The sequence below is a fragment of the Lissotriton helveticus genome, chromosome 9 (assembly GCF_964261635.1).
Source record: "Lissotriton helveticus chromosome 9, aLisHel1.1, whole genome shotgun sequence".
NCBI lineage: Eukaryota > Metazoa > Chordata > Amphibia > Caudata > Salamandridae > Lissotriton > Lissotriton helveticus.
The window spans coordinates 1,272,424,319-1,272,450,435 of NC_136070.1; the positions used below are offsets into that span (position 1 = coordinate 1,272,424,319).

General features: G+C 47.4%; 1 protein-coding gene across 3 annotated transcripts in view; it reads right to left on the bottom strand.

Moving 5' to 3' along the window:
* Window positions 1–26,117, bottom strand: part of IL17RC (interleukin 17 receptor C) — a 259,633-nt gene that overhangs the window by 67,164 nt on the left and 166,352 nt on the right. For all 3 annotated transcript variants that reach the window (XM_078661840.1, XM_078661839.1, XM_078661838.1), the window contains one exon: window positions 173–230. In XM_078661840.1, coding sequence (XP_078517966.1) covers window positions 173–230 — 58 coding nt within the window. The remainder of the gene's footprint in view (window positions 1–172; window positions 231–26,117) is intronic.

Sequence of the window (26,117 nt, forward strand, 5' to 3'; positions counted from 1 at the left end):
CTCCCCACCATAACCACCATTGCTATCACTCACAATCATAATCACCATTGCCTTCACTCACCACCATAATCACCATCACTCACCATCATAAGCACCATTACCATCACTCACCACCATTACCACATAAATCACCATTGTCATCACTCACCAGCACACAATCACCAGTACTTACTCTTCTTGAACGGACAGGATTTCACCCGGATGGGATCTGGAATATCCTCCAGCCAGGCCTGGAGGAGGGAGCAAGGAAGTTTCATTAGCACACACCTGGCACACCTGGCATTTCTGCTTTGCACAAAATCTGTTATTTAGCATCATGCGTCGATTTATGAGCAACTGTAACACAAATACAGGCAGCAGAGGAATATCAATGGCTTGATTTATCTTATGACTGTCAAAAACCAAGCATTGACACACCCAAACGACCCCCTTTGGACCAAGATTTGGACTTTGCAAATACTTCATATACATGCATGTTGGCAATCTTGCATTAAATGCAGGTGCTTGAAAAGTCTTTCCCAAAGCTCCAGTGCAACACTGCGTGACCAGCGGACACTCTCGAATCAGATGCAAGTGATTGAAAAGTCTTTTGCCAGTAATGTGCAACTACTTGAAATGCAAAGCATTACTAGCTGTCCCTCTGGAGTCAGATGCAACTGATTAAAAAGTCTCACACATACAGGCCGTACCGCACAGCATTACTAGGTGTCCCTCTGGAGTCAGATGCAACTGATTAAAAAGTCTCACACATACCGGCCGTACCGCACAGCATTACTAGCTGTCCCTCTGGAGTCAGATGCAACTGATTAAAAAGTCTCACACATACCGGCCGTACCGCACAGCATTACTAGGTGTCCCTCTGGAGTCAGATGCAACTGATTAAAAAGTCTCACACATACCCGCCGTACCCCACATCATTACTAGGTGTCCCTCTGGAGTCAGATGCAACTGATTAAAAAGACTCACACATACCGGCCGTACCGCACATCATTACTAGGTGTCCCTCTGGAGTCAGACGCAACTGATTAAAAAGACTCACACATACCGGCCGTACTGCACAGCATTACTAGATGTCCCTCTGGAGTCAGATGCAACTGATTAAAAAGACTCACACATACCGGCCGTACCGCACAGCATTGCTAGATGTCTCTCTCGAGTCAGATGAAGTTCCTTGAAAAGTCTCAGACATACTGGCCGTACCGCACAGCATTACTAGATGTCTCTCTCGAGTCAGATGCAACTGATTAAAAAGTATCACACATACCGGCCGGACCGCACAGCATTACTAGATCTCCCTCTGGAGTCAGATGCAACTGATTAAAAAGTCTCACACATACTGGCCGTACTGCACAGCATTACTAGGTGTCCCTCTGGAGTCAGATGCAACTGATTAAAAAGTCTCAGACATACCGGCCGGACCGCACAGCATTACTAGATCTCCCTCTGGAGTCAGATGCAACTGATTAAAAAGTCTCACACATACTGGCCGTACTGCACAGCATTACTAGGTGTCCCTCTGGAGTCAGATGCAACTGATTAAAAAGTCTCACACATACCGGCCGTACCGCACAGCATTACTAGATGTCTCTCTCGAGTCATATGCAACTGATTAAAAAGTCTCACACATACCGGCCGTACGGCAGAGCATTACTAGGTGTCCCTCTGGAGTCAGAAGCAACTGATTAAAAAGTCTCACACATACCGGCCGTCCTGCACAGCATTACTAGATGTCTCTCCTGAGTCAGATGAAGTTCCTTGAAAAGTCTCACACATACCGGCCGTACCGCACAGCATTACTAGATGTCCCTCTGGAGTCAGATGCAACTGATTAAAAAGTCTCAGACATACCGGCCGGACCGCACAGCATTACTAGATGTCTCTCTCGAGTCAGATGAAGTTCCTTGAAAAGTCTCAGACATACTGGCCGTACCGCACAGCATTACTAGATGTCTCTCTCGAGTCAGATGCAGCTGATTAAAAAGTCTCAGACATACCGGCCGGACCGCACAGCATTACTAGATGTCTGTCTCGAGTCAGATGCAACTGATTAAAAAGTCTCAGACATACCGGCCGGAACGCACAGCATTACTAGATGTCCCTCTGGAGTCAGATGCAACTGATTAAAAAGTCTCAGACATACCGGCCGTACTGCACAGCATTACTCGATGTCTCTCTCTAGTCAGATGAAGTTCCTTGAAAAGTCTCAGACATACTGGCCGTACCGCACAGCATTACTAGATGTCCCTCTGGAGTCAGATGCAACTGATTAAAAAGTCTCACACATACTGGCCGTACTGCACAGCATTACTAGGTGTCTCTCTCGAGTCATATGCAACTGATAAAAAAGTCTCAGACATACCGGCCGGACCGCACAGCATTACTAGATGTCTGTCTCGAGTCAGATGCAACTGATTAAAAAGTCTCAGACATACCGGCCGGAACGCACAGCATTACTAGATGTCCCTCTGGAGTCAGATGCAACTGATTAAAAAGTCTCAGACATACCGGCCGTACTGCACAGCATTACTCGATGTCTCTCTCTAGTCAGATGAAGTTCCTTGAAAAGTCTCAGACATACTGGCCGTACCGCACAGCATTACTAGATGTCCCTCTGGAGTCAGATGCAACTGATTAAAAAGTCTCACACATACTGGCCGTACCGCACAGCATTACTAGATGTCTCTCTCGAGTCATATGCAACTGATAAAAAAGTCTCACACATACCGGCCGTACCGCAGAGCATTACTAGGTGTCCCTCTGGAGTCAGATGCAACTGATTAAAAAGTCTCACACATACCGGCCGTACCGCACAGCATTACTAGATGTCTCTCTCGAGTCAGATACAACTGATTAAAAAGTCTCACACATACCGGCCGTACTGCATAGCATTACTAGGTGTCCCTTTGGAGTCAGATGCAACTGATTAAAAAGTCTCACACATACCGGCCGTACCGCACAGCATTACTAGATGTCTCTCTCGAGTCAGATGCAACTGATTAAAAAGTCACACACATACCGGCCGTACTGCACAGCATTACTAGATGTCCCTCTGGAGTCAGATGCAACTGATTAAAAAGTCTCACACATACCGCCCGGACCGCACCGCATTGCTAGATGTCTCTCTCGAGTCAGATGCAGTTCCTTGAAAAGTCTCACACATACCGGCCGTACCGCACAGCATTGCTAGATGTCTCTCTTGAGTCAGATGAAGCTCCTTGAAAAGTCTCAGACATACTGGCCGTACCGCGCAGCATTACTAGATGTCTCTCTCGAGTCAGATGCAACTGATTAAAAAGTATCACACATACCGGCCGGACCACACAGCATTACTAGATGTCCCTCTGGAGTCAGATGCAACTGATTAAAAAGTCTCACACATACTGGCCGTACTGCACAGCATTACTAGGTGTCCCTCTGGAGTCAGATGCAACTGATTAAAAAGTCTCACACATACCGGCCGCACCGCACAGCATTACTAGATGTCTCTCCCGAGTCATATGCAACTGATTAAAAAGTCTCACACATACCGGCCGTACCGCAGAGCATTACTAGGTGTCCCTCTGGAGTCAGATGCAACTGATTAAAAAGTCTCACACATACCGGCCGTACCGCACAGCATTACTAGATGTCTCTCTCGAGTCAGATGCAACTGATTAAATAGTCTCACACATACCGGCCGTACTGCACAGCATTACTAGGTGTCCCTCTGGAGTCAGATGCAACTGATTAAAAAGTCTCACACATACCGGCCGTACAGCACAGCATTACTAGATGTCTCTCTCGAGTCAGATGCAACTGATTAAAAAGTCTCACACATACCGGCCGTACTGCACAGCATTACTAGATGTCCCTCTGGAGTCAGATGCAACTGATTCAAAAGTCTCACATATACCGCCCGGACGGCACCGCATTGCTAGATGTCTCTCTCGAGTCAGATGCAGTTCCTTGAAAAGTCTCACACATACCGACCGTACGGCACAGCATTGCTAGATGTCTCACTCAAGTCAGATGAAGTTCCTTGAAAAGTCACAGACATACTGGTCGTACCGCACAGCATTACTAGATGTCTCTCTCGAGTCAGATGCAACTGATTAAAAAGTATCGCACATACCGGCCGGACCGCACAGCATTACTAGATGTCCCTCTGGAGTCAGATGCAACTGATTAAAAAGTCTCACACATACTGGCCGTACTGCACAGCATTACTAGGTGTCCCTCTGGAGTCAGATGCAACTGATTAAAAAGTCTCACACATACCGGCCGTACCGCACAGCATTACTAGATGTCCCTCTGGAGTCAGATACAACTGATTAAAAAGTCTCACACATACCGGCCATACCGCACAGCATTACTAGATGTCTCTCTCTCGAGTCAGATGCAACTGATTAAAAAGTCTCACACATACCGGCCGTACTGCACAGCATTACTAGATGTCCCTCTGGAGTCAGATGCAACTTATTAAAAAGTCTCACACATACCGGCCGTACCGCACAGCATTACTAGATGTCTCTCTCGAGTCAGATGCAACTGATTAAAAAGTCTCACACATACCGGCCGTACCGCACAGCATTACTAGATGTCTCTCTCGAGTCATATGCAACTGATTACAAACTCTCACACATACCGGCCGTACCGCAGAGCATTACTAGGTGTCCCTCTGGAGTCAGATGCAACTGATTAAAAAGTCTCACACATACCGGCCGTACTGCACAGCATTACTAGGTGTCCCTCTGGAGTCATATGCAACTGATTAAAAATTCTCACACATACCGGCCGTACTGCACAGCATTACTAGGTGTCCCTCTGGAGTCATAAGCAACTGATTAAAAAGTCTCACACATACCGGCCATACCGCACAGCATTACTAGATGTCTCTCTCTCGAGTCAGATGCAACTGATTAAAAAGTCTCACACATACCGGCCGTACTGCACAGCATTACTAGATGTCCCTCTGGAGTCAGATGCAACTTATTAAAAAGTCTCACACATACCGGCCGTACCGCACAGCATTACTAGATGTCTCTCTCGAGTCATATGCAACTGATTACAAACTCTCACACATACCGGCCGTACCGCAGAGCATTACTAGGTGTCCCTCTGGAGTCAGATGCAACTGATTAAAAAGTCTCACACATACCGGCCGTACTGCACAGCATTACTAGGTGTCCCTCTGGAGTCAGATGCAACTGATTAAAAAGTCTCACACATACCGGCCGTACTGCACAGCATTACTAGGTGTCCCTCTGGAGTCAGATGCAACTGATTAAAAAGTCTCACACATACCGCCCGGACCGTACCGCATTGCTAGATGTCTCTCTCAAGTCAGATGCAACTGATTAAAAAGTCTCACACATACCGGCCGTACTGCACAGCATTACTAGATGTCCCTCTGGAGTCAGATGCAACTGATTAAAAAGTCTCACACAAACCGCCCGGACCGCACCGCATTGCTAGATGTCTCTCTCGAGTCAGATGCAGTTCCTTGAAAAGTCTCACACATACCGGCCGTACCGCACAGCATTGCTAGATGTCTCTCTCGAGTCAGATGAAGTTCCTTGAAAAGTCTCAGACATACTGGCCGTACCGCACAGCATTACTAGGTGTCCCTCTCGAGTCAGATGCAACTGATTAAAAAGTCTCACACATACCGGCCGTACCGCACAGCATTACTAGCTGTCCCTCTGGAGTCAGATGCAACTGATTAAAAAGTCTCACACATACTGGCCGTACCGCACAGCATTACTAGGTGTCCCTCTGGAGTCAGATGCAACTGATTAAAAAGTCTCACACATACCGGCCGTACCGCACAGCATTACTAGCTGTCCCTCTGGAGTCAGATGCAACTGATTAAAAAGTCTCACACATACCGGCCGTACCGCACAGCATTACTAGGTGTCCCTCTGGAGTCAGATGCAACTGATTAAAAAGTCTCACACAAACCGCCCGGACCGCACCGCATTGCTAGATGTCTCTCTCGAGTCAGATGCAGTTCCTTGAAAAGTCTCACACATACCGGCCGTACCGCACAGCATTGCTAGATGTCTCTCTCGAGTCAGATGAAGTTCCTTGAAAAGTCTCAGACATACTGGCCGTACCGCACAGCATTACTAGGTGTCCCTCTCGAGTCAGATGCAACTGATTAAAAAGTCTCACACATACCGGCCGTACCGCACAGCATTACTAGCTGTCCCTCTGGAGTCAGATGCAACTGATTAAAAAGTCTCACACATACTGGCCGTACCGCACAGCATTACTAGGTGTCCCTCTGGAGTCAGATGCAACTGATTAAAAAGTCTCACACATACCGGCCGTACCGCACAGCATTACTAGCTGTCCCTCTGGAGTCAGATGCAACTGATTAAAAAGTCTCACACATACCGGCCGTACCGCACAGCATTACTAGGTGTCCCTCTGGAGTCAGATGCAACTGATTAAAAAGTCTCACACATACCCGCCGTACTCCACATCATTACTAGGTGTCCCTCTGGAGTCAGATGCAACTGATTAAAAAGACTCACACATACCGGCCGTACCGCACATCATTACTAGGTGTCCCTCTGGAGTCAGACGCAACTGATTAAAAAGACTCACACATACCGGCCGTACTGCACAGCATTACTAGATGTCCCTCTGGAGTCAGATGCAACTGATTAAAAAGACTCACACATACCGGCCGTACCGCACAGCATTGCTAGATGTCTCTCTCGAGTCAGATGAAGTTCCTTGAAAAGTCTCAGACATACTGGCCGTACCGCACAGCATTACTAGATGTCTCTCTCGAGTCAGATGCAACTGATTAAAAAGTATCACACATACCGGCCGGACCGCACAGCATTACTAGATCTCCCTCTGGAGTCAGATGCAACTGATTAAAAAGTCTCACACATACTGGCCGTACTGCACAGCATTACTAGGTGTCCCTCTGGAGTCAGATGCAACTGATTAAAAAGTCTCAGACATACTGGCCGGACCGCACAGCATTACTAGATCTCCCTCTGGAGTCAGATGAAACTGATTAAAAAGTCTCACACATACTGGCCGTACTGCACAGCATTACTAGGTGTCCCTCTGGAGTCAGGTGCAACTGATTAAAAAGTCTCACACATACCGGCCGTACCGCACAGCATTACTAGATGTCTCTCTCGAGTCATATGCAACTGATTAAAAAGTCTCACACATACCGGCCGTACGGCAGAGCATTACTAGGTGTCCCTCTGGAGTCAGATGCAACTGATTAAAAAGTCTCACACATACCGGCCGTCCTGCACAGCATTACTAGATGTCTCTCCTGAGTCAGATGAAGTTCCTTGAAAAGTCTCACACATACCGGCCGTACCGCACAGCATTACTAGATGTCCCTCTGGAGTCAGATGCAACTGATTAAAAAGTCTCAGACATACCGGCCGGACCGCACAGCATTACTAGATGTCTCTCTCGAGTCAGATGAAGTTCCTTGAAAAGTCTCAGACATACTGGCCGTACCGCACAGCATTACTAGATGTCTCTCTCGAGTCAGATGCAGCTGATTAAAAAGTCTCAGACATACCGGCCGGACCGCACAGCATTACTAGATGTCTGTCTCGAGTCAGATGCAACTGATTAAAAAGTCTCAGACATACCGGCCGGAACGCACAGCATTACTAGATGTCCCTCTGGAGTCAGATGCAACTGATTAAAAAGTCTCAGACATACCGGCCGTACTGCACAGCATTACTCGATGTCTCTCTCTAGTCAGATGAAGTTCCTTGAAAAGTCTCAGACATACTGGCCGTACCGCACAGCATTACTAGATGTCCCTCTGGAGTCAGATGCAACTGATTAAAAAGTCTCACACATACTGGCCGTACTGCACAGCATTACTAGGTGTCTCTCTCGAGTCATATGCAACTGATAAAAAAGTCTCAGACATACCGGCCGGACCGCACAGCATTACTAGATGTCTGTCTCGAGTCAGATGCAACTGATTAAAAAGTCTCAGACATACCGGCCGGAACGCACAGCATTACTAGATGTCCCTCTGGAGTCAGATGCAACTGATTAAAAAGTCTCAGACATACCGGCCGTACTGCACAGCATTACTCGATGTCTCTCTCTAGTCAGATGAAGTTCCTTGAAAAGTCTCAGACATACTGGCCGTACCGCACAGCATTACTAGATGTCCCTCTGGAGTCAGATGCAACTGATTAAAAAGTCTCACACATACTGGCCGTACCGCACAGCATTACTAGATGTCTCTCTCGAGTCATATGCAACTGATAAAAAAGTCTCACACATACCGGCCGTACCGCAGAGCATTACTAGGTGTCCCTCTGGAGTCAGATGCAACTGATTAAAAAGTCTCACACATACCGGCCGTACCGCACAGCATTACTAGATGTCTCTCTCGAGTCAGATACAACTGATTAAAAAGTCTCACACATACCGGCCGTACTGCATAGCATTACTAGGTGTCCCTTTGGAGTCAGATGCAACTGATTAAAAAGTCTCACACATACCGGCCGTACCGCACAGCATTACTAGATGTCTCTCTCGAGTCAGATGCAACTGATTAAAAAGTCACACACATACCGGCCGTACTGCACAGCATTACTAGATGTCCCTCTGGAGTCAGATGCAACTGATTAAAAAGTCTCACACATACCGCCCGGACCGCACCGCATTGCTAGATGTCTCTCTCGAGTCAGATGCAGTTCCTTGAAAAGTCTCACACATACCGGCCGTACCGCACAGCATTGCTAGATGTCTCTCTTGAGTCAGATGAAGCTCCTTGAAAAGTCTCAGACATACTGGCCGTACCGCGCAGCATTACTAGATGTCTCTCTCGAGTCAGATGCAACTGATTAAAAAGTATCACACATACCGGCCGGACCACACAGCATTACTAGATGTCCCTCTGGAGTCAGATGCAACTGATTAAAAAGTCTCACACATACTGGCCGTACTGCACAGCATTACTAGGTGTCCCTCTGGAGTCAGATGCAACTGATTAAAAAGTCTCACACATACCGGCCGCACCGCACAGCATTACTAGATGTCTCTCCCGAGTCATATGCAACTGATTAAAAAGTCTCACATATACCGGCCGTACCGCAGAGCATTACTAGGTGTCCCTCTGGAGTCAGATGCAACTGATTAAAAAGTCTCACACATACCGGCCGTACCGCACAGCATTACTAGATGTCTCTCTCGAGTCAGATGCAACTGATTAAATAGTCTCACACATACCGGCCGTACTGCACAGCATTACTAGGTGTCCCTCTGGAGTCAGATGCAACTGATTAAAAAGTCTCACACATACCGGCCGTACAGCACAGCATTACTAGATGTCTCTCTCGAGTCAGATGCAACTGATTAAAAAGTCTCACACATACCGGCCGTACTGCACAGCATTACTAGATGTCCCTCTGGAGTCAGATGCAACTGATTCAAAAGTCTCACATATACCGCCCGGACGGCACCGCATTGCTAGATGTCTCTCTCGAGTCAGATGCAGTTCCTTGAAAAGTCTCACACATACCGACCGTACGGCACAGCATTGCTAGATGTCTCACTCAAGTCAGATGAAGTTCCTTGAAAAGTCACAGACATACTGGTCGTACCGCACAGCATTACTAGATGTCTCTCTCGAGTCAGATGCAACTGATTAAAAAGTATCGCACATACCGGCCGGACCGCACAGCATTACTAGATGTCCCTCTGGAGTCAGATGCAACTGATTAAAAAGTCTCACACATACTGGCCGTACTGCACAGCATTACTAGGTGTCCCTCTGGAGTCAGATGCAACTGATTAAAAAGTCTCACACATACCGGCCGTACCGCACAGCATTACTAGATGTCCCTCTGGAGTCAGATACAACTGATTAAAAAGTCTCACACATACCGGCCATACCGCACAGCATTACTAGATGTCTCTCTCTCGAGTCAGATGCAACTGATTAAAAAGTCTCACACATACCGGCCGTACTGCACAGCATTACTAGATGTCCCTCTGGAGTCAGATGCAACTTATTAAAAAGTCTCACACATACCGGCCGTACCGCACAGCATTACTAGATGTCTCTCTCGAGTCAGATGCAACTGATTAAAAAGTCTCACACATACCGGCCGTACCGCACAGCATTACTAGATGTCTCTCTCGAGTCATATGCAACTGATTACAAACTCTCACACATACCGGCCGTACCGCAGAGCATTACTAGGTGTCCCTCTGGAGTCAGATGCAACTGATTAAAAAGTCTCACACATACCGGCCGTACTGCACAGCATTACTAGGTGTCCCTCTGGAGTCATATGCAACTGATTAAAAATTCTCACACATACCGGCCGTACTGCACAGCATTACTAGGTGTCCCTCTGGAGTCATAAGCAACTGATTAAAAAGTCTCACACATACCGGCCATACCGCACAGCATTACTAGATGTCTCTCTCTCGAGTCAGATGCAACTGATTAAAAAGTCTCACACATACCGGCCGTACTGCACAGCATTACTAGATGTCCCTCTGGAGTCAGATGCAACTTATTAAAAAGTCTCACACATACCGGCCGTACCGCACAGCATTACTAGATGTCTCTCTCGAGTCAGATGCAACTGATTAAAAAGTCTCACACATACCGGCCGTACCGCACAGCATTACTAGATGTCTCTCTCGAGTCATATGCAACTGATTACAAACTCTCACACATACCGGCCGTACCGCAGAGCATTACTAGGTGTCCCTCTGGAGTCAGATGCAACTGATTAAAAAGTCTCACACATACCGGCCGTACTGCACAGCATTACTAGGTGTCCCTCTGGAGTCAGATGCAACTGATTAAAAAGTCTCACACATACCGGCCGTACTGCACAGCATTACTAGGTGTCCCTCTGGAGTCAGATGCAACTGATTAAAAAGTCTCACACATACCGCCCGGACCGTACCGCATTGCTAGATGTCTCTCTCAAGTCAGATGCAACTGATTAAAAAGTCTCACACATACCGGCCGTACTGCACAGCATTACTAGATGTCCCTCTGGAGTCAGATGCAACTGATTAAAAAGTCTCACACAAACCGCCCGGACCGCACCGCATTGCTAGATGTCTCTCTCGAGTCAGATGCAGTTCCTTGAAAAGTCTCACACATACCGGCCGTACCGCACAGCATTGCTAGATGTCTCTCTCGAGTCAGATGAAGTTCCTTGAAAAGTCTCAGACATACTGGCCGTACCGCACAGCATTACTAGGTGTCCCTCTCGAGTCAGATGCAACTGATTAAAAAGTCTCACACATACCGGCCGTACCGCACAGCATTACTAGCTGTCCCTCTGGAGTCAGATGCAACTGATTAAAAAGTCTCACACATACTGGCCGTACCGCACAGCATTACTAGGTGTCCCTCTGGAGTCAGATGCAACTGATTAAAAAGTCTCACACATACCGGCCGTACCGCACAGCATTACTAGCTGTCCCTCTGGAGTCAGATGCAACTGATTAAAAAGTCTCACACATACCGGCCGTACCGCACAGCATTACTAGGTGTCCCTCTGGAGTCAGATGCAACTGATTAAAAAGTCTCACACATACCCGCCGTACCCCACATCATTACTAGGTGTCCCTCTGGAGTCAGATGCAACTGATTAAAAAGACTCACACATACCGGCCGTACCGCACATCATTACTAGGTGTCCCTCTGGAGTCAGACGCAACTGATTAAAAAGACTCACACATACCGGCCGTACTGCACAGCATTACTAGATGTCCCTCTGGAGTCAGATGCAACTGATTAAAAAGACTCACACATACCGGCCGTACCGCACAGCATTGCTAGATGTCTCTCTCGAGTCAGATGAAGTTCCTTGAAAAGTCTCAGACATACTGGCCGTACCGCACAGCATTACTAGATGTCTCTCTCGAGTCAGATGCAACTCATTAAAAAGTATCACACATACCGGCCGGACCGCACAGCATTACTAGATCTCCCTCTGGAGTCAGATGCAACTGATTAAAAAGTCTCACACATACTGGCCGTACTGCACAGCATTACTAGGTGTCCCTCTGGAGTCAGATGCAACTGATTAAAAAGTCTCAGACATACTGGCCGGACCGCACAGCATTACTAGATCTCCCTCTGGAGTCAGATGAAACTGATTAAAAAGTCTCACACATACTGGCCGTACTGCACAGCATTACTAGGTGTCCCTCTGGAGTCAGGTGCAACTGATTAAAAAGTCTCACACATACCGGCCGTACCGCACAGCATTACTAGATGTCTCTCTCGAGTCATATGCAACTGATTAAAAAGTCTCACACATACCGGCCGTACGGCAGAGCATTACTAGGTGTCCCTCTGGAGTCAGATGCAACTGATTAAAAAGTCTCACACATACCGGCCGTACCGCACAGCATTACTAGATGTCTCTCCTGAGTCAGATGAAGTTCCTTGAAAAGTCTCACACATACCGGCCGTACCGCACAGCATTACTAGATGTCCCTCTGGAGTCAGATGCAACTGATTAAAAAGTCTCAGACATACCGGCCGGACCGCACAGCATTACTAGATGTCTCTCTCGAGTCCGATGAAGTTCCTTGAAAAGTCTCAGACATACTGGCCGTACCGCACAGCATTACTAGATGTCTCTCTCGAGTCAGATGCAGCTGATTAAAAAGTCTCAGACATACCGGCCGGACCGCACAGCATTACTAGATGTCTGTCTCGAGTCAGATGCAACTGATTAAAAAGTCTCAGACATACCGGCCGGAACGCACAGCATTACTAGATGTCCCTCTGGAGTCAGATGCAACTGATTAAAAAGTCTCAGACATACCGGCCGTACTGCACAGCATTACTCGATGTCTCTCTCTAGTCAGATGAAGTTCCTTGAAAAGTCTCAGACATACTGGCCGTACCGCACAGCATTACTAGATGTCCCTCTGGAGTCAGATGCAACTGATTAAAAAGTCTCACACATACTGGCCGTACTGCACAGCATTACTAGGTGTCCCTCTGGAGTCAGATGCAACTGATTAAAAAGTCTCACACATACCGGCCGTACCGCAGAGCATTACTAGGTGTCCCTCTGGAGTCAGATGCAACTGATTAAAAAGTCTCACACATACCGGCCGTACCGCACAGCATTACTAGATGTCTCTCTCGAGTCAGATACAACTGATTAAAAAGTCTCACACATACCGGCCGTACTGCATAGCATTACTAGGTGTCCCTTTGGAGTCAGATGCAACTGATTAAAAAGTCTCACACATACCGGCCGTACCGCACAGCATTACTAGATGTCTCTCTCGAGTCAGATGCAACTGATTAAAAAGTCACACACATACCGGCCGTACTGCACAGCATTACTAGATGTCCCTCTGGAGTCAGATGCAACTGATTAAAAAGTCTCACACATACCGCCCGGACCGCACCGCATTGCTAGATGTCTCTCTCGAGTCAGATGCAGTTCCTTGAAAAGTCTCACACATACCGGCCGTACCGCACAGCATTGCTAGATGTCTCTCTTGAGTCAGATGAAGTTCCTTGAAAAGTCTCAGACATACTGGCCGTACCGCGCAGCATTACTAGATGTCTCTCTCGAGTCAGATGCAACTGATTAAAAAGTATCACACATACCGGCCGGACCACACAGCATTACTAGATGTCCCTCTGGAGTCAGATGCAACTGATTAAAAAGTCTCACACATACTGGCCGTACTGCACAGCATTACTAGGTGTCCCTCTGGAGTCAGATGCAACTGATTAAAAAGTCTCACACATACCGGCCGTACCGCACAGCATTACTAGATGTCTCTCCCGAGTCATATGCAACTGATTAAAAAGTCTCACACATACCGGCCGTACCGCAGAGCATTACTAGGTGTCCCTCTGGAGTCAGATGCAACTGATTAAAAAGTCTCACACATACCGGCCGTACCGCACAGCATTACTAGGTGTCTCTCTCGAGTCAGATGCAACTGATTAAATAGTCTCACACATACCGGCCGTACTGCACAGCATTACTAGGTGTCCCTCTGGAGTCAGATGCAACTGATTAAAAAGTCTCACACATACCGGCCGTACAGCACAGCATTACTAGATGTCTCTCTCGAGTCAGATGCAACTGATTAAAAAGTCTCACACATACCGGCCGTACAGCACAGCATTACTAGATGTCTCTCTCGAGTCAGATGCAACTGATTAAATAGTCTCACACATACCGGCCGTACTGCACAGCATTACTAGGTGTCCCTCTGGAGTCAGATGCAACTGATTAAAAAGTCTCACACATACCGGCCGTACTGCACAGCATTACTAGGTGTCCCTCTGGAGTCAGATGCAACTGATTAAAAAGTCTCACACATACCGGCCGTACAGCACAGCATTACTAGATGTCTCTCTCGAGTCAGATGCAACTGATTAAATAGTCTCACACATACCGGCCGTACTGCACAGCATTACTAGGTGTCCCTCTGGAGTCAGATGCAACTGATTAAAAAGTCTCACACATACCGGCCGTACAGCACAGCATTACTAGATGTCTCTCTCGAGTCAGATGCAACTGATTAAAAAGTCTCACACATACCGGCCGTACCGCACAGCATTGCTAGATGTCTCTCTCGAGTCAGATGAAGTTCCTTGAAAAGTCTCAGACATACTGGCCGTACCGCACAGCATTACTAGATGTCTCTCTCGAGTCAGATGCAACTGATTAAAAAGTATCACACATACCGGCCGGACCGCACAGCATTACTAGATCTCCCTCTGGAGTCAGATGCAACTGATTAAAAAGTCTCACACATACTGGCCGTACTGCACAGCATTACTAGGTGTCCCTCTGGAGTCAGATGCAACTGATTAAAAAGTCTCAGACATACTGGCCGGACCGCACAGCATTACTAGATCTCCCTCTGGAGTCAGATGCAACTGATTAAAAAGTCTCACACATACTGGCCGTACTGCACAGCATTACTAGGTGTCCCTCTGGAGTCAGGTGCAACTGATTAAAAAGTCTCACACATACCGGCCGTACCGCACAGCATTACTAGATGTCTCTCTCTCGAGTCATATGCAACTGATTAAAAAGTCTCACACATACCGGCCGTACGGCAGAGCATTACTAGGTGTCCCTCTGGAGTCAGATGCAACTGATTAAAAAGTCTCACACATACCGGCCGTACCGCACAGCATTACTAGATGTCTCTCCTGAGTCAGATGAAGTTCCTTGAAAAGTCTCACACATACCGGCCGTACCGCACAGCATTACTAGATGTCCCTCTGGAGTCAGATGCAACTGATTAAAAAGTCTCAGACATACCGGCCGGACCGCACAGCATTACTAGATGTCTCTCTCGAGTCAGATGAAGTTCCTTGAAAAGTCTCAGACATACTGGCCGTACCGCACAGCATTACTAGATGTCTCTCTCGAGTCAGATGCAGCTGATTAAAAAGTCTCAGACATACCGGCCGGACCGCACAGCATTACTAGATGTCTGTCTCGAGTCAGATGCAACTGATTAAAAAGTCTCAGACATACCGGCCGGAACGCACAGCATTACTAGATGTCCCTCTGGAGTCAGATGCAACTGATTAAAAAGTCTCAGACATACCGGCCGTACTGCACAGCATTACTCGATGTCTCTCTCTAGTCAGATGAAGTTCCTTGAAAAGTCTCAGACATACTGGCCGTACCGCACAGCATTACTAGATGTCCCTCTGGAGTCAGATGCAACTGATTAAAAAGTCTCACACATACTGGCCGTACTGCACAGCATTACTAGGTGTCCCTCTGGAGTCAGATGCAACTGATTAAAAAGTCTCACACATACCGGCCGTACCGCACAGCATTACTAGATGTCTCTCTCGAGTCATATGCAACTGATAAAAAAGTCTCACACATACCGGCCGTACCGCAGAGCATTACTAGGTGTCCCTCTGGAGTCAGATGCAACTGATTAAAAAGTCTCACACATACCGGCCGTACCGCACAGCATTACTAGATGTCTCTCTCGAGTCAGATACAACTGATTAAAAAGTCTCACACATACCGGCCGTACTGCATAGCATTACTAGGTGTCCCTTTGGAGTCAGATGCAACTGATTAAAAAGTCTCACACATACCGGCCGTACCGCACAGCATTACTAGATGTCTCTCTCGAGTCAGATGCAACTGATTAAAAAGTCACACACATACCGGCCGTACTGCACAGCATTACTAGATGTCCCTCTGGAGTCAGATGCAACTGATTAAAAAGTCTCACACATACCGCCCGGACCGCACCGCATTGCTAGATGTCTCTCTCGAGTCAGATGCAGTTCCTTGAAAAGTCTCAGACATACTGGCCGTACCGCACAGCATTACTAGATGTCCCTCTGGAGTCAGATGCAACTGATCAAAAAGTCTCACACATACTGGCCGTACTGCACAGCATTACTAGGTGTCCCTCTGGAGTCAGATGCAACTGATTAAAAAGTCTCACACATACCGGCCGTACCGCACAGCATTACTAGATGTCTCTCTCGAGTCATATGCAACTGATAAAAAAGTCTCACACATACCGGCCGTACCGCAGAGCATTACTAGGTGTCCCTCTGGAATCAGATGCAACTGATTAAAAAGTCTCACACATACCGGCCGTACCGCACAGCATTACTAGATGTCTCTCTCGAGTCAGATACAACTGATTAAAAAGTCTCACACATACCGGCCGTACTGCATAGCATTACTAGGTGTCCCTTTGGAGTCAGATGCAACTGATTAAAAAGTCTCACACATACCGGCCGTACCGCACAGCATTACTAGATGTCTCTCTCGAGTCAGATGCAACTGATTAAAAAGTCACACACATACCGGCCGTACTGCACAGCATTACTAGATGTCCCTCTGGAGTCAGATGCAACTGATTAAAAAGTCTCACACATACCGCCCGGACCGCACCGCATTGCTAGATGTCTCTCTCGAGTCAGATGCAGTTCCTTGAAAAGTCTCACACATACCGGCCGTACCGCACAGCATTGCTAGATGTCTCTCTTGAGTCAGATGAAGTTCCTTGAAAAGTCTCAGACATACTGGCCGTACCGCGCAGCATTACTAGATGTCTCTCTCGAGTCAGATGCAACTGATTAAAAAGTATCACACATACCGGCCGGACCACACAGCATTACTAGATGTCCCTCTGGAGTCAGATGCAACTGATTAAAAAGTCTCACACATACTGGCCGTACTGCACAGCATTACTAGGTGTCCCTCTGGAGTCAGATGCAACTGATTAAAAAGTCTCACACATACCGGCCGTACCGCACAGCATTACTAGATGTCTCTCCCGAGTCATATGCAACTGATTAAAAAGTCTCACACATACCGGCCGTACCGCAGAGCATTACTAGGTGTCCCTCTGGAGTCAGATGCAACTGATTAAAAAGTCTCACACATACCGGCCGTACCGCACAGCATTACTAGATGTCTCTCTCGAGTCAGATGCAACTGATTGAATAGTCTCACACATACCGGCCGTACTGCACAGCATTACTAGGTGTCCCTCTGGAGTCAGATGCAACTGATTAAAAAGTCTCACACATACCGGCCGTACAGCACAGCATTACTAGATGTCTCTCTCGAGTCAGATGCAACTGATTAAAAAGTCTCACACATACCGGCCGTACTGCACAGCATTACTAGATGTCCCTCTGGAGTCAGATGCAACTGATTCAAAAGTCTCACATATACCGCCCGGACGGCACCGCATTGCTAGATGTCTCTCTCGAGTCAGATGCAGTTCCTTGAAAAGTCTCACACATACCGACCGTACCGCACAGCATTGCTAGATGTCTCACTCAAGTCAGATGAAGTTCCTTGAAAAGTCACAGACATACTGGCCGTACCGCACAGCATTACTAGATGTCTCTCTCGAGTCAGATGCAACTGATTAAAAAGTATCGCACATACCGGCCGGACGGCACAGCATTACTAGATGTCCCTCTGGAGTCAGATGCAACTGATTAAAAAGTCTCACACATACTGGCCGTACTGCACAGCATTACTAGGTGTCCCTCTGGAGTCAGATGCAACTGATTAAAAAGTCTCACACATACCGGCCGTACCGCACAGCATTACTAGATGTCCCTCTGGAGTCAGATACAACTGATTAAAAAGTCTCACACATACCGGCCATACCGCACAGCATTACTAGATGTCTCTCTCTCGAGTCAGATGCAACTGATTAAAAAGTCTCACACATACCGGCCGTACTGCACAGCATTACTAGGTGTCCCTCTGGAGTCAGATGCAACTTATTAAAAAGTCTCACACATACCGGCCGTACCGCACAGCATTACTAGATGTCTCTCTCGAGTCAGATGCAACTGATTAAAAAGTCTCACACATACCGGCCATACCGCACAGCATTACTAGATGTCTCTCTCTCGAGTCAGATGCAACTGATTAAAAAGTCTCACACATACCGGCCGTACTGCACAGCATTACTAGATGTCCCTCTGGAGTCAGATGCAACTTATTAAAAAGTCTCACACATACCGGCCGTACCGCACAGCATTACTAGATGTCTCTCTCGAGTCAGATGCAACTGATTAAAAAGTCTCACACATACCGGCCGTACCGCACAGCATTACTAGATGTCTCTCTCGAGTCATATGCAACTGATTACAAACTCTCACACATACCGGCCGTACCGCAGAGCATTACTAGGTGTCCCTCTGGAGTCAGATGCAACTGATTAAAAAGTCTCACACATACCGGCCGTACTGCACAGCATTACTAGGTGTCCCTCTGGAGTCATATGCAACTGATTAAAAATTCTCACACATACCGGCCGTACTGCACAGCATTACTAGGTGTCCCTCTGGAGTCATAAGCAACTGATTAAAAAGTCTCACACATACCGGCCGTACCGCAGAGCATTACTAGGTGTCCCTCTGAAGTCAGATGCAACTGATTAAAAAGTCTCACACATACCGGCCGTACTGCACAGCATTACTAGGTGTCCCTCTGGAGTCAGATGCAACTGATTAAAAAGTCTCACACATACCGCCCGGACCGTACCGCATTGCTAGATGTCTCTCTCGAGTCAGATGCAACTGATTAAAAAGTCTCACACATACCGGCCGTACTGCACAGCATTACTAGATGTCCCTCTGGAGTCAGATGCAACTGATTAAAAAGTCTCACACAAACCGCCCGGACCGCACCGCATTGCTAGATGTCTCTCTCGAGTCAGATGCAGTTCCTTGAAAAGTCTCACACATACCGGCCGTACCGCACAGCATTGCTAGATGTCTCTCTCGAGTCAGATGAAGTTCCTTGAAAAGTCTCAGACATACTGGCCGTACCGCACAGCATTACTAGATGTCTCTCTCGAGTCAGATGCAACTGATTAAAAAGTATCACACTTACCGGCCGGACCGCACAGCATTACTAGATGTCCCTCCGGAGTCAGATGCAACTGATTAAAAAGTCTCACACATACTGGCCGTACTGCACAGCATTACTAGGTGTCCCTCTGGAGTCAGATGCAACTGATTAAAAAGTCTCACACATACTGGCCGTACCGCACAGCATTACTAGATGTCTCTCTCGAGTCATATGCAACTGATTAAAAAGTCTCACACATACCGGCCGTACAGCACAGCATTACTAGATGTCTCTCTCGAGTCAGATGCAACTGATTAAAAAGTCTCACATATACCGGCCGTCCTGCACAGCATTACTAGATGTCCCTCTGGAGTCAGATGCAACTGATTAAAAAGTCTCACACATACCGCCCGGACGGCACCGCATTGCTAGATGTCTCTCTCGAGTCAGATACAGTTCCTTGAAAAGTCTCACACATACCGACCGTACCGCACAGCATTGCTAAATGTCTCACTCGAGTCAGATGAAGTTCCTTGAAAAGTCACAGACATACTGGCTGTACCGCACAGCATTACTAGATGTCTCTCTCGAGTCAGATGCAACTGATTAAAAAGTATCGCACATACCGGCCGGACCGCACAGCATTACTAGGTGTCCCTCTCGAGTCATATGCAACTGATTAAAAAGTCTCACACATACCGGCCGTACCGCAGAGCATTACTAGGTGTCCCTCTGGAGTCAGATGTAACTGATTAAAAAGTCTCACACATACTGGCCGTACTGCACAGCATTACTAGGTGTCCCTCTGGAGTCAGATGCAACTGATTAAAAAGTCTCACACATACCGGCCGTACCGCACAGCATTACTAGATGTCTCTCTCGAGTCATATGCAACTGATTAAAAAGTCTCACACATACCGGCCGTACCGCAGAGCATTACTAGGTGTCCCTCTGGAGTCAGATACAACTGATTAAAAAGTCTCACACATACCGGCCGTACCGCACAGCATTACTAGATGTCTCTCTCTCTCGAGTCAGATGCAACTGATTAAAAAGTCTCACACATACCGGCCGTACTGCACAGCATTACTAGGTGTCCCTCTGGAGTCAGATGCAACTTATTAAAAAGTCTCACACATACCGGCCGTACCGCACAGCATTACTAGATGTCTCTCTCGAGTCAGATGCAACTGATTAAAAAGTCTCACACATACCGGCCGTACCGCACAGCATTACTAGATGTCTCTCTCGAGTCATATGCAAATGATTACAAACTCTCACACATACCGGCCGTACCGCAGAGCATTACTAGGTGTCCCTCTGGAGTCAGATGCAACTGATTAAAAAGTCTCACACATACCCGCCGTACTGCACAGCATTACTAGGTGTCCCTCTGGAGTCATATGCAACTGATTAAAAAGTCTCACACATACCGGCCGTACTGCACAGCATTACTAGGTGTCCCTCTGGAGTGATAAGCAACTGATTAAAAAGTCTCACACATACCGGCCGTACCGCAGAGCATTACTAGGTGTCCCTCTGAAGTCAGATGCAACTGATTAAAAAGTCTCACACATACCGGCCGTACTGCACAGCATTACTAGGTGTCCCTCTGGAGTCAGATGCAACTGATTAAAAAGTCTCACACATACCGCCCGGACCGTACCGCATTGCTAGATGTCTCTCTCAAGTCAGATGCAACTGATTAAAAAGTCTCACACATACCGGCCGTACTGCACAGCATTACTAGATGTCCCTCTGGAGTCAGATGCAACTGATTAAAAAGTCTCACACAAACCGCCCGGACCGCACCGCATTGCTAGATGTCTCTCTCGAGTCAGATGCAGTTCCTTGAAAAGTCTCACACATACCGGCCGTACCGCACAGCATTGCTAGATGTCTCTCTCGAGTCAGATGAAGTTCCTTGAAAAGTCTCAGACATACTGGCCGTACCGCACAGCATTACTAGGTGTCCCTCTCGAGTCAGATGCAACTGATTAAAAAGTCTCACACATACCGGCCGTACCGCACAGCATTACTAGCTGTCCCTCTGGAGTCAGATGCAACTGATTAAAAAGTCTCACACATACTGGCCGTACCGCACAGCATTACTAGGTGTCCCTCTGGAGTCAGATGCAACTGATTAAAAAGTCTCACACATACCGGCCGTACCGCACAGCATTACTAGCTGTCCCTCTGGAGTCAGATGCAACTGATTAAAAAGTCTCACACATACCGGCCGTACCGCACAGCATTACTAGGTGTCCCTCTGGAGTCAGATGCAACTGATTAAAAAGTCTCACACATACCCGCCGTACCCCACATCATTACTAGGTGTCCCTCTGGAGTCAGATGCAACTGATTAAAAAGACTCACACATACCGGCCGTACCGCACATCATTACTAGGTGTCCCTCTGGAGTCAGACGCAACTGATTAAAAAGACTCACACATACCGGCCGTACTGCACAGCATTACTAGATGTCCCTCTGGAGTCAGATGCAACTGATTAAAAAGACTCACACATACCGGCCGTACCGCACAGCATTGCTAGATGTCTCTCTCGAGTCAGATGAAGTTCCTTGAAAAGTCTCAGACATACTGGCCGTACCGCACAGCATTACTAGATGTCTCTCTCGAGTCAGATGCAACTGATTAAAAAGTATCACACATACCGGCCGGACCGCACAGCATTACTAGATCTCCCTCTGGAGTCAGATGCAACTGATTAAAAAGTCTCACACATACTGGCCGTACTGCACAGCATTACTAGGTGTCCCTCTGGAGTCAGATGCAACTGATTAAAAAGTCTCAGACATACTGGCCGGACCGCACAGCATTACTAGATCTCCCTCTGGAGTCAGATGAAACTGATTAAAAAGTCTCACACATACTGGCCGTACTGCACAGCATTACTAGGTGTCCCTCTGGAGTCAGGTGCAACTGATTAAAAAGTCTCACACATACCGGCCGTACCGCACAGCATTACTAGATGTCTCTCTCGAGTCATATGCAACTGATTAAAAAGTCTCACACATACCGGCCGTACGGCAGAGCATTACTAGGTGTCCCTCTGGAGTCAGATGCAACTGATTAAAAAGTCTCACACATACCGGCCGTACCGCACAGCATTACTAGATGTCTCTCCTGAGTCAGATGAAGTTCCTTGAAAAGTCTCACACATACCGGCCGTACCGCACAGCATTACTAGATGTCCCTCTGGAGTCAGATGCAACTGATTAAAAAGTCTCAGACATACCGGCCGGACCGCACAGCATTACTAGATGTCTCTCTCGAGTCCGATGAAGTTCCTTGAAAAGTCTCAGACATACTGGCCGTACCGCACAGCATTACTAGATGTCTCTCTCGAGTCAGATGCAGCTGATTAAAAAGTCTCAGACATACCGGCCGGACCGCACAGCATTACTAGATGTCTGTCTCGAGTCAGATGCAACTGATTAAAAAGTCTCAGACATACCGGCCGGAACGCACAGCATTACTAGATGTCCCTCTGGAGTCAGATGCAACTGATTAAAAAGTCTCAGACATACCGGCCGTACTGCACAGCATTACTCGATGTCTCTCTCTAGTCAGATGAAGTTCCTTGAAAAGTCTCAGACATACTGGCCGTACCGCACAGCATTACTAGATGTCCCTCTGGAGTCAGATGCAACTGATTAAAAAGTCTCACACATACTGGCCGTACTGCACAGCATTACTAGGTGTCCCTCTGGAGTCAGATGCAACTGATTAAAAAGTCTCACACATACCGGCCGTACCGCAGAGCATTACTAGGTGTCCCTCTGGAGTCAGATGCAACTGATTAAAAAGTCTCACACATACCGGCCGTACCGCACAGCATTACTAGATGTCTCTCTCGAGTCAGATACAACTGATTAAAAAGTCTCACACATACCGGCCGTACTGCATAGCATTACTAGGTGTCCCTTTGGAGTCAGATGCAACTGATTAAAAAGTCTCACACATACCGGCCGTACCGCACAGCATTACTAGATGTCTCTCTCGAGTCAGATGCAACTGATTAAAAAGTCACACACATACCGGCCGTACTGCACAGCATTACTAGATGTCCCTCTGGAGTCAGATGCAACTGATTAAAAAGTCTCACACATACCGCCCGGACCGCACCGCATTGCTAGATGTCTCTCTCGAGTCAGATGCAGTTCCTTGAAAAGTCTCACACATACCGGCCGTACCGCACAGCATTGCTAGATGTCTCTCTTGAGTCAGATGAAGTTCCTTGAAAAGTCTCAGACATACTGGCCGTACCGCGCAGCATTACTAGATGTCTCTCTCGAGTCAGATGCAACTGATTAAAAAGTATCACACATACCGGCCGGACCACACAGCATTACTAGATGTCCCTCTGGAGTCAGATGCAACTGATTAAAAAGTCTCACACATACTGGCCGTACTGCACAGCATTACTAGGTGTCCCTCTGGAGTCAGATGCAACTGATTAAAAAGTCTCACACATACCGGCCGTACCGCACAGCATTACTAGATGTCTCTCCCGAGTCATATGCAACTGATTAAAAAGTCTCACACATACCGGCCGTACCGCAGAGCATTACTAGGTGTCCCTCTGGAGTCAGATGCAACTGATTAAAAAGTCTCACACATACCGGCCGTACCGCACAGCATTACTAGGTGTCTCTCTCGAGTCAGATGCAACTGATTAAATAGTCTCACACATACCGGCCGTACTGCACAGCATTACTAGGTGTCCCTCTGGAGTCAGATGCAACTGATTAAAAAGTCTCACACATACCGGCCGTACAGCACAGCATTACTAGATGTCTCTCTCGAGTCAGATGCAACTGATTAAAAAGTCTCACACATACCGGCCGTACAGCACAGCATTACTAGATGTCTCTCTCGAGTCAGATGCAACTGATTAAATAGTCTCACACATACCGGCCGTACTGCACAGCATTACTAGGTGTCCCTCTGGAGTCAGATGCAACTGATTAAAAAGTCTCACACATACCGGCCGTACTGCACAGCATTACTAGGTGTCCCTCTGGAGTCAGATGCAACTGATTAAAAAGTCTCACACATACCGGCCGTACAGCACAGCATTACTAGATGTCTCTCTCGAGTCAGATGCAACTGATTAAATAGTCTCACACATACCGGCCGTACTGCACAGCATTACTAGGTGTACCTCTGGAGTCAGATGCAACTGATTAAAAAGTCTCACACATACCGGCCGTACAGCACAGCATTACTAGATGTCTCTCTCGAGTCAGATGCAACTGATTAAAAAGTCTCACACATACCGGCCGTACCGCACAGCATTGCTAGATGTCTCTCTCGAGTCAGATGAAGTTCCTTGAAAAGTCTCAGACATACTGGCCGTACCGCACAGCATTACTAGATGTCTCTCTCGAGTCAGATGCAACTGATTAAAAAGTATCACACATACCGGCCGGACCGCACAGCATTACTAGATCTCCCTCTGGAGTCAGATGCAACTGATTAAAAAGTCTCACACATACTGGCCGTACTGCACAGCATTACTAGGTGTCCCTCTGGAGTCAGATGCAACTGATTAAAAAGTCTCAGACATACTGGCCGGACCGCACAGCATTACTAGATCTCCCTCTGGAGTCAGATGCAACTGATTAAAAAGTCTCACACATACTGGCCGTACTGCACAGCATTACTAGGTGTCCCTCTGGAGTCAGGTGCAACTGATTAAAAAGTCTCACACATACCGGCCGTACCGCACAGCATTACTAGATGTCTCTCTCTCGAGTCATATGCAACTGATTAAAAAGTCTCACACATACCGGCCGTACGGCAGAGCATTACTAGGTGTCCCTCTGGAGTCAGATGCAACTGATTAAAAAGTCTCACACATACCGGCCGTACCGCACAGCATTACTAGATGTCTCTCCTGAGTCAGATGAAGTTCCTTGAAAAGTCTCACACATACCGGCCGTACCGCACAGCATTACTAGATGTCCCTCTGGAGTCAGATGCAACTGATTAAAAAGTCTCAGACATACCGGCCGGACCGCACAGCATTACTAGATGTCTCTCTCGAGTCAGATGAAGTTCCTTGAAAAGTCTCAGACATACTGGCCGTACCGCACAGCATTACTAGATGTCTCTCTCGAGTCAGATGCAGCTGATTAAAAAGTCTCAGACATACCGGCCGGACCGCACAGCATTACTAGATGTCTGTCTCGAGTCAGATGCAACTGATTAAAAAGTCTCAGACATACCGGCCGGAACGCACAGCATTACTAGATGTCCCTCTGGAGTCAGATGCAACTGATTAAAAAGTCTCAGACATACCGGCCGTACTGCACAGCATTACTCGATGTCTCTCTCTAGTCAGATGAAGTTCCTTGAAAAGTCTCAGACATACTGGCCGTACCGCACAGCATTACTAGATGTCCCTCTGGAGTCAGATGCAACTGATTAAAAAGTCTCACACATACTGGCCGTACTGCACAGCATTACTAGGTGTCCCTCTGGAGTCAGATGCAACTGATTAAAAAGTCTCACACATACCGGCCGTACCGCACAGCATTACTAGATGTCTCTCTCGAGTCATATGCAACTGATAAAAAAGTCTCACACATACCGGCCGTACCGCAGAGCATTACTAGGTGTCCCTCTGGAGTCAGATGCAACTGATTAAAAAGTCTCACACATACCGGCCGTACCGCACAGCATTACTAGATGTCTCTCTCGAGTCAGATACAACTGATTAAAAAGTCTCACACATACCGGCCGTACTGCA